Below are 10,000 nucleotides of genomic sequence, written 5' to 3'. Positions count from 1 at the left end.
ATTTGATAATAGTACAGTAGCACTTAATCTCAACCGGAAAAACAAAAACAGCCGTGAAATGTACACTTACTTTTCCTAACTTGACAACCAATCAGCTGGTAGGAGTTAAACAACTACGCATAAAAGAGGTTTATTCTATTATTTTCAATGAAAATGCGAACAAATAGGTGTTATTTCTTATCAAGCTACGATGGCCAAAGAAAAAGATTATTTAAATAATAAACAATTGTGGCTCAAAGGGAGGCAGGTGGCGGGGGGGGGGGGGGAGGGGTTTACAACCCCCTCAACCCCTCCACTGGATCTGCCTGTGTTAACGGTCCGTAACGTAAGTTATTTAACGAGCAGTCTTCTTTTCGAATCATTTCACGCTTCCAACTATGTTTATCCCTTTTATAGGCTAAATCTTTAAGCTATCTTTTCGACTGGGCTATTCGATTAAAACATTACAACTACTTACTTGCGTCCAAAATCTTCAATATTGCTACCGCTAGTATCCTGGGTTGTATTTGTATTTCCACTCGCCGGTAGAATATCTACCCAGACCAGCGCCGAGGCAAGGAAAAGGAACTGATATGTAGAAATCCAGAACAGGAAGTAAAGCAAGTTGATTCCTCTTCTTGACATTTCCTGTTGCATTTTTACTCCTCTTTCCACAAGGACGATTGCCATAGCTGTCGGAAGCTGGTTTTGAAAAAAATGTTTCAGATCTTTATTGTTTTGCTCTATCTACCCTGTAAAAAGTCCCAATACATAGAGAGAAACAACATTACAAATGAAAAACAAAAAATAATAATAAACAACACCAAATTAAAGCTCAGTTTGCTAGCTTTAAAGTGGCCTGCATAGACTTTCTAGTTGGTCACTGGCGCGAACAAACAACTGGCAAAACATATTTCATATAAAAGACGCGAGATATACCGCACACTGTTATTGGTCGTTGGGTGTGTTTAGATGAGACAAGGGAAGATCAAGGTAAGAGATTGAATTCCCCATATAGGCCTTATAGACCTTATACCCGAGGCAATCCCTCTGAAGTTGTTTCTACATATGGTACCCCGTGTTACTCGCGCGTTGCTTGGATATTTTCGTGGATGATTTGTGCATGTATCGTTTCAAAGCGAGGGAAAACCTCTGTGCTGTGGGGAAGCCTTCTTTGATATTTTCAGTGAACATCAAAGAAGCAAATAAGCTTCGGCCCGCGATATGTTTTGATACATTTCGAAACTTTGGTAGAAGTTTCGAATAGGAGACAGATGCATATGTCCCCTGCGCAAACAATAACAACTGAATAAAGGGCAGAGAGGTGAGCAGCCAAACGAGTGCGAAGCGAACGAAAGCCCGAACACAACGCAACCGAACAAACAGATTGTCGAAAGTACAAACAGAAGCTCTCCGCCTATTAAAACAACAAAAGGGAGTTTATGCAAAAACGACACCAACTCTAAGGACAACGACTTTGTGTTCAACCTACGAATCTCGCAAAACTTTGGAACCATTCAGTTTGCCTGTCACTACCAGAGATATCCCAAATAGAATACACTCTTTTTTATATGAATTTATTTTAAAAGAATATCGAGGCTGAAATTTGCGAAATTTTAAGAATAATCTTTCAAGAATAATTTTTTAAGAATAAACCCGAAGCTAAGATTTTGAAATGAATATAATTTTGTGTTGAAAATTTGTTAATACAGTTAATACAATGGTATGTTTTTAACTAAGCCGTATGAAATTCTTCTCTTCTTTAAACGGCAAATTAAAACTAGCCAAAAAGCAACAAAAGCGGCACTAGCTGTACAGTAGTTTCGATGCTAATAACATTTCTGCAAGAGGTACTTTAACAACGTCTAGACACCGAATACATTTGTTCGCGCCAAAACACGGGCACGTGACACGTTGCGTTACACGTGATCGAGTGACCTTTCATGATTTGTATCGTTTTTAGTGGTTGTGTCGCATTACGTTGTTGTCGTTCGTTGAGAATAAGTCGTCTGAAAAGATTTACCATTTTGTCGTCTCGAAACTACGTGAAATCGTCCTGAACAACTTTCGTAAACAGAAATGTCACACGCTATAATCTAAGGATTTTCACGAGGATATTTTCAGCCTAAAATCGGCAGAAAAAATAAGAATATTCAGCCTTGGCCGAAAAAAGCAAACGAATTTTCTTATAAACGAGAGTGTATGCATGACAGCGTCAAAATTCGAGAAACATGAAAGGAACTAACAATACTTACACAATTTATTGCGACCATTATAGGTACTGTCCATCCAGGCTGCAGCTTTGTTTGTGTTTCGATGACATAAACAACAGGTGTAACTGTCACAACCACAGCACATATCAGTTTTTTAAGGGTTGGCATCTTTTTTAAAAAAAACCGCCTAAAAAGAGAAGAAATTCATCAATAGATTTTTCATGTGACGTCATCATTTTTTAAAATCCAGAATTAAAGAGCCACCAAAGTTTTTATCCTCATCAGGCATAAGAGGCGTTAAATTTACATCTGTTTACAATTTTACGGCTAAATAGTGTGCTTCGTTTTGAAACCAGGGCATTTTTAATTTCAGAGTTATGGCGGTGCGTGGCACAGAACCACGGTAGCGCTTGTCGAAAAATATATACTTATCTCATGATATTTAGTCTTTTTAGAAAGTAGAGCATTAGGAAAAGCGCTTATGTAAATGCTTGTTTGTTCTGTACAGATAATCAGTCGCTTAGATAGCCTCTGAGTAAGTTCCAGATGTTTACACTGTTTTCCGGCCGCCACCGTACGAAAGGAGGTACACCAACATGGCGTCTCCATAGTAGCTCCTAGTGTTCTCTGTAAATTTGTACAAGATACTTCGACGAATTTTTGAAGTTTAGGAAAACGTTCAGACCTAAATTTTGGAGAAGTGTCTTCTTTATTTATCTCATATAACATCACCATTCCTTGACTTTATCCACTGAATGTTTTTCGATCTATTTTTTCCTTGCGTGACAGTAAAACGCGGATCTGTTCTGACGAAAATTGACCCGGTACATCGTAATCTTAGTTACGCTTATTTTTCTGAGTCCACCGGTCCACCGTGGGCCTTACTTTTTATTGAACTTCTCGCGAATCGTTACGCAACGTACAATACTCAAGGAGCTTTGCGTGACGCCTCAAGCAACGCCTGGGGGACTGGGGAAGATACACTCATTTAATCAAGTCTATACGCGTTCGTTGTAATTAGTCACCACATTAGAAAAGATAAACCTCAGTAAGCATCACTTATGCTGAAGACCACAAAACAATTCAACCGTATTTGCCAAAGCAACTTTAGAATTGTCGGAGTTTGGCCGATTTCACTGGGACAACCCCAAATTAATAATAAGAAATTAACCTACCTGGCTGAAATAGTTAAAGGAATCGCGAAGTTTTTAAGAATTGAGGCTAGATGTCGAGGAGCTTGGACCTCAGGTTCGCTTGCCAAAACTGTCGTCAGCACTTCGCTCAAGGCATTACAGAAGCCGACCAAGAATAACAAAATGTGTGGATAATTCCTCTCCACAGAACCCAGGTCTTGGGGTGAATATATACGAATGAACAGAATCCCCAACCCAAATATCACAACAGACGACAGACTTTCAAAAGAAAGCGCAAAATAACTTAGCGCTGAACTATGCGCATGTGTGTTTCCAGCTATTGCCGTCGAATTGATCCACACACGCAATGAGAGGCCTCGACCGGTTTCGCTGGCTGCTACGACAAGAGCAAAGAACACGTTTGCCCAGAAGAGGCTGACCTCCCAGTGTCCAATCCTGAATGTATTTCGTCTTTCGTAAGGAGTCGGAGGAGGAACACTAGGAATTAACGTTGAACTGCTGCTCGTTACTGACTCGGTCATGTTAGATTCATATAGACCGCTTTCCGCCGAATCCATGTCAGTTGTTCTGGTCGCCGTTCCCTTGGATGGCGGTAGGTTAGTTTTTACTGATGCTTGACGGTAAATTCGTGAAACCGAAAGTATTCCGCTCTCCAAGAAAACTCTGAGTCGGCTTGCTACTCACGAGGACGTCATTAACTAATTTGTTACCAACTTCTCAGGTAAAAGTACAGTACATATGAATAGTGTGTTCAGCTAGGGTCCCATGATATTCACGCGTGCATTAAAGTAGGTGTACTTTCGTTATTTTCTACGGTGAAAAGGCCATATTCGTATTCTCGGTACGGTATTGAACTGGAACTGCATGGAGATTGCAATGAAGGCTCATGAGGGGAATATCATTAAAAAGAGATTTGTGTCATTTGCATTTGAAAAGCCTTCGGTCGCCAGCTAGTTCCAGTCCAGTACCGCGAATACGAAAATGGTTTATTATTGGACGGGAACATCTGGGAATTCCCCCGTTAACATGTGAAAAGCACGGTCACCATACGGTTTATTCAATGGCTGTTTTAGCAAGTCTGACAACGAAAAGTAAAAGACACTGCTAATTTAGAGAACTAAGTCACTTAACTTAAAGGGGCTAGGTCACGCAATTTTAGGCAATTTCAGCACTGATCAAATGGTCATAGAATTAACTAAAATATCACAAAAACGGCTCAAAACTATAGGAGATCTCAAACAAAACACAGGAAAGCCAAAAAGGGACGTGGATGGACAAAACTGGAGAGGATTAAAGTGGATTGCATTTGGGTAAATTTGAAAAACGTCGGCCCACCTCTTTTCAAATTTATATCAGTTTATATCAAAATGTCATTTACACAGCTGGAAAATCATTCTCAGTTGTTATGTGACCGTGATTTTGCAAATGAAAGACTTTTGCTCCGCCAATTTGACGTTTAGAGCTCATAATTAACAAAAACAAAATTACCTAAAATAGCGAGACCTGGCCCCTTTAAAAACTCACATGCTTTAGGAAACAGATTAATGATCACAAGCATTTGAAGAGAACGAACTCTCGTGACCTTCCTCTGATGGCTACTGAACTCGTGAGACGTCATTTATGGTTGAGGAAAACGAGCGAACTATAGAATATCAATGCGTTTTTTCATGATCCGTTGTTTCGTTCAAACTTGGCTAAGTATCGAGGTGCTCTTTCCAATCGCACCGAAGAATTTTCGTAAAACGAGGGTCTGAATAGGGTTAACCGACTAGCGACAAGGGGCGAAAACTATTACTGACTACCGAAAAACCGAGGAAAAAATTGCCGACTTGCGACAAAAAAATTCTAACCGACAACCGACATGGTCCGACGTTATATTCAGAAAGAACAGCATTTTGAATTTATTTGTAGCTCAGGAAATGTTCAGATCCTTTGGACCACATTAATTCCAAATTTAGTCAATTTTCCTGAGAATTGCCTGTCTTCAAATTACTTAAAGTCCTTTTGGGTAGCAGCGGGGGACTCATTTCTAGAACAGCGGCTCGTAATCGAGCCGACAAGACGCCCTGCTGTTGTATTTTCACTGTGCGTTGTTTGTTCATGCGGTTGAGCCATGAGTGAGATTGTTAATAAAGTCATCGTGTGTGTTTTTCCGAAAAGGTGAAGAGGTCGCCATCGAAAAAAGCAGAGTTAACGAGGATTAAGTGCAATCAAATAATGACTTACTGCAAGTTTTACATTTCGTCTAGAGTTTAAAGTCTTGAAACTGCGCAAATTACGTAACAAATGTGAATAACTAACTTGCATCCTTAATAATTAATTGAGATTTACCGACAACCGACAGAGGTCGAAAATTTTAACCGATAACCGGCAAAGTAATGAAATTTTAACCAACAACTGACATGTGGATTCCCCCATTCAGACCCTCTAAAACGTGTGAATTAAAATTTCCGAAATGGTTATACTTTTTGACTACAAGTGACGCCTACACTTAATTAGTACTTCGAGCCTAACGTGAGAAATTAGTACTCCGAGGTAGGCGTTAGAGGAAAAATGACGGCCGGACACGAGAACTGAAGCGAACTTTGATACCGTGAAATCCCAGGTTAAAGCCCCCCGATTACAAGCCGCTCCGGATATAAGCCCTTCTATTTGCTAACAAAGATATTTTTCCGGATATAGGCCCCCTCGGATATAAGCCCATCTGATGTATAAGCACGTTCCTTTCGCGTTTCTTCACAAGCGTCAAAATTTTCAATCAAAAGTTATGGGCTAATAGGGTAATAATGGGGTAATAGCTATAAATGTAATGGTATGTTAGCTTAATTTGTTTTTCAGATACATCTTATCTCGTCGTTCCGAAACATTTTACGGTACCATACGAAAGACTATGAACCTCGTTTCGCAACTACAGATCTTCGCAGTTACATGGTACGTTCAGGTTTAGAAAACACCGTGTAGAAAGTGCGCACTAATAGCTCTGTTTCTTTAACTCGTTACAGCGCATCGATTATAATTTTCCTTTGTCCTCATTGGCCAAAACTGATCACGTGGTACGATCTCGCGCGGGCAGTATCAGGTAATAGACTGCACACGCGCGACCATTTAAACAATAAAGTGTGTATGTCGAGGAACTATCGGCTGATAGTTGCCCAGCGGAAATTTGATGTTCTTTAATGTTTGCCCAATAAGCAAATCTTCCGTGGCAAATATACTAGTTTTAAAAACTTCAAATTTCCAAGGGGCAACTATCAGACCGATAGTTTAGAGACATCAACACTTTGATTGCCTTTATTGTTCACCGCTACCTTTATTGTTCACCAGTGCCCACTCAGATAAGTGTCTCATAAAACGCAGCCCCTCAATCAACTTCTTACACGAAGGTAGAGTGAACTCACTCTCCAATGTCAATTTTACAGCTCGATAGCGTGCTTCGAGTGGCCATGGAAACCAGAGCATTTTGAATTTCAGGGTTATGAAGGTGCGTGACACAAGACTACGATCGAGTTTGTTAAGAATATTTACTCACGATTTTGAGCCTTTTTTAGAAGTTAGAGCATTAGGAAAAGTGCTTATGTAAATGCTTGTTTGATCAGTACTGATAATCAGTCACCTAGATAGCCAAAGTAAGTTAAGGATGTTTACACTATTTTTCGGCCGCCATATTGTTGTACCACAGATTTATACCAACATGGCGTTTTCATACTGGACTCTGTAAATTTCTGCGAAACATTTCGACGAATATCTAAAGTTTGGGAAAACGCACAGGCCTAAAACTTGGAGAAGTGTCTTATTTAGTTATCTTCTATGACATCACAATTTCTTTGCTTTTTCCACTGGATGGTTTTCGATTTATTTTTTTATTGTGTGACAGTGAAAACGTTCTATAGTAACCTATAAAATTGTTCACTAATGGTTGGACTGATGCCATTATTTTAGCATCACCTGACTAAGAGTGGTATTTTTGATCCATCCAAGTATAAGTGATAGAAAGAGCTTGAATTTTTTGTGAGCCTTCTTATATCTATAAATCACCATCAATAACAGCGCATATGTAGTACATAGTTGTGGTCGACACAACCTAAGGTTATTGAACTAAATTTATATGTACACACAGATCAAAGGATGGAGACGCAAAAAGAGAAGTCGAAGCCCTAACCCTTCTCTTATTCAAGCACGAAAATGTCATGCCTTCCCTTTCCGCACAATGACCATGCCCCCCCTCGTTTGAGTACAACTGGACCGTCACCGCTATGTGACATACATCGCGCGTTCTGTCCAAACCATTATCACCAATTTCTGTAAAATCTATTTTAAAATCTAAAAATCGTTGGAAACTAAAACAGAGAAATAAAAAACAACTTTGCTTCGTTTTAAATTGGTATATAGTCAACAAGGAATACCACGTAATACCATAATATAAGTATTTGTTTAGTGTATTCAACGGAAGTTAGCCCGAGTAATTAAATTCCCTCGCTCAAGAGAATGGAACCGAAATATTCCAAACTGATGACGTAGCACGAGAGGGATCAATAGGGTGTCTGATTGGTTGTTCTCGGTTTTAAATTTTCGCGCGCAAGTATCAACCAGTCAGAGACAGCTCTGTAACGCGACGTCACTAAGTAAGGAAGTTTTCAGGTCTTATTTCAAACGTCTCTTGAACGAGGAGAGCGTTGAGCTCGTTACCATGACTACAAAATTAGGAAGGACTTAAACAAAGTGTAGAAAATTTATAGTCTCAAATGGAGTAACTTGGCGAGTTAGTTTTGTTGGAGAGAAGAGGTTCTTCTGCATCAGGATCTGAATGGTACTGATCGGAGTAGTAAAACTCTTCTCGGCGATTTTCTTCAGGTTTTAGAGAAATCTCTGGCGCGCTACGAAAAAAAAGAACAAAAATAATCTTATTTGTAGGAACATCATCTCAAAGTCCCTGCTGCCATGCGAACTCCGGCTAAACTTGGTAATAATATAATGACCAATGAGTATGGCAGACTGAAAATCTTAAAATTCTTCACATAGATGGAAAAGATTAAGCAGAGACAAGTCGCCAACTAAGAGATTTCCACGCGGTGTATTACCAGATTAATATAATTATATAGGGTCAGTCCTGATCCCTCCAGTGTACTTTTGAGACCAAAATTCATTTAACAGGACGAAAGAACATCTGTATTTACACTGGAAAGGATGATTATACAAAGACAACCATCAAGAAACTAACCAAGGTACGCAGTAAGGTTTTTTTTTTTTAATGAAGGGATTAAAAATGGATCGTTGTATTTGCATAGTCATCCTTTCAAATGTCATAGAGATGTTTTTTCGTTGTTTTATTTATTGTATTCTGGTCCGTGGACTGAAAGGCGCGCATTTTGTAAAGGAAAATTACAGCCCATGGTTATTTTTAAGAGTTTCATAAAAAAAGTTTCTGTTCAAAGCTTGCAAAAATATATTTCTTTTACTTATCATCGATTTGGACCAACGATCTCAAAAGCTGCTGAGCGGGTGCATTGGCAAATTACCACATAGTAAAGTAAATTATATTCGCCAAAGTCACTGCTTCCATTTTTTATGAATAATTTTCAGTAAATTGTTGTTTAAGGCCGTCTATTTCTTACCCCATGTTGTAGGCAAAAACGGCGGGAACCATGATTGCCAGTGCGCCGATGCTGAACCAAGTGCTCACGTGACCCTCAGGCTGCCACCTGAACGGTGACTCGTTGAACAAAGTCCAGAAGAGAAATCCCAGAGGAGTGACTAGGGACTAACAAAAAACAGAAAAAAAATCGTATTATCGTGTCATCATTTAGCTCAAAGACAGAGGGGTTGCAAAAGAAGCTTAACACAGCTGAACATTGGGTCATATACCCTCCAAAGCAGCCCATCCCCCTTTGATGACTCCCTTGATCGTTTGCCTGCCTACTGAGCTCAGATCAGGACGTTTTTTCTTGCCTATGTACACACTTAATGGACTAGTCTCGCAGGGTTTATGTTTGTGTAGAAGCCTTGCACGAAGTTATGAAAGGAAACTCACAATGCGTTGCCTATTCAACGCATATCTACTCCACGAAACAACGTTAATCTCGCAAAGTTGGACGAAATATTGCCTAGTATAACGTTATGGGCGTTTAGCGTGTTTAAAACCGGATTGAACGGTCTGATCCGGGTTCGAGCCCTAGGCAGGGTCTCTGCGTTGTGCTCTTAGGCAAGACACTGAACCCTCACAGTACCTCTCTCCAGCCTTGCAATGGGCTAGCGTCCCATCCAGAGGGGAGTAGAAATACCCCTATTCTCTTAATGCTACAGAAACCGGAGATAAGCACTGGCCCGGTAGGCCACTACGCTCAAATAGACTTTACCTAATATTTCAAACTGAGAAAAAATACAGTCCTTTTATAAGAATATCGTTTTACAGACCCACGCTGTCGATTTTAGGCTGAAGATATTCATGTGAATATTCTTAGATCATAGAGTACGACATTTCCGTTTTAGAATGGATCGGGGTATCAATAGGCCATATTGGTATTCTCAGTACTGGACTGGAACTAGCTTGCAATGGAGACTTAGGTAGAGGAATATCATAAAAAAGACACAGGAGCCCACTTTTAAAGACTCCCCGCTTTAGCCTCAGTTTCAAGCTAGTTCCAGTCCAATACCGAG

The 10,000-nt window shown here is 39.8% G+C and overlaps 2 protein-coding genes across 2 annotated transcripts in view; both read right to left on the bottom strand.

The window, feature by feature from the left end:
- Positions 1 to 6,668, bottom strand: part of LOC145486070 (uncharacterized) — a 16,260-nt gene extending 9,592 nt beyond the window's left edge. The window contains exons 1-3 of the mRNA XM_081464778.1: positions 3,368 to 6,668; positions 2,235 to 2,379; positions 458 to 681 (exon numbers count right to left, since the gene is read on the bottom strand). Of these exons, the coding sequence (XP_081320904.1) occupies positions 458 to 681; positions 2,235 to 2,379; positions 3,368 to 3,903 (905 nt within the window). The 5' untranslated portion in view covers positions 3,904 to 6,668. The remainder of the gene's footprint in view (positions 1 to 457; positions 682 to 2,234; positions 2,380 to 3,367) is intronic.
- Positions 6,669 to 6,764: 96 nt separating this feature from the next.
- LOC145486069 (crt homolog 1-like) overlaps positions 6,765 to 10,000 on the bottom strand; it is a 9,278-nt gene continuing 6,042 nt past the window's right edge. Inside the window, exons 5-6 of the mRNA XM_081464777.1 lie at positions 8,959 to 9,104; positions 6,765 to 8,220 (exon numbers count right to left, since the gene is read on the bottom strand). Of these exons, the coding sequence (XP_081320903.1) occupies positions 8,085 to 8,220; positions 8,959 to 9,104 (282 nt within the window). The 3' untranslated portion in view covers positions 6,765 to 8,084. The remainder of the gene's footprint in view (positions 8,221 to 8,958; positions 9,105 to 10,000) is intronic.

Source organism: Orbicella franksi, chromosome 4, assembly GCF_964199315.1.
Source record: "Orbicella franksi chromosome 4, jaOrbFran1.1, whole genome shotgun sequence".
Taxonomy (NCBI): Eukaryota; Metazoa; Cnidaria; class Anthozoa; order Scleractinia; family Merulinidae; genus Orbicella; species Orbicella franksi.
The sequence above is the reverse complement of the archived record's forward strand: the minus strand, read 5'-3'. Positions and strand labels throughout refer to the sequence as shown.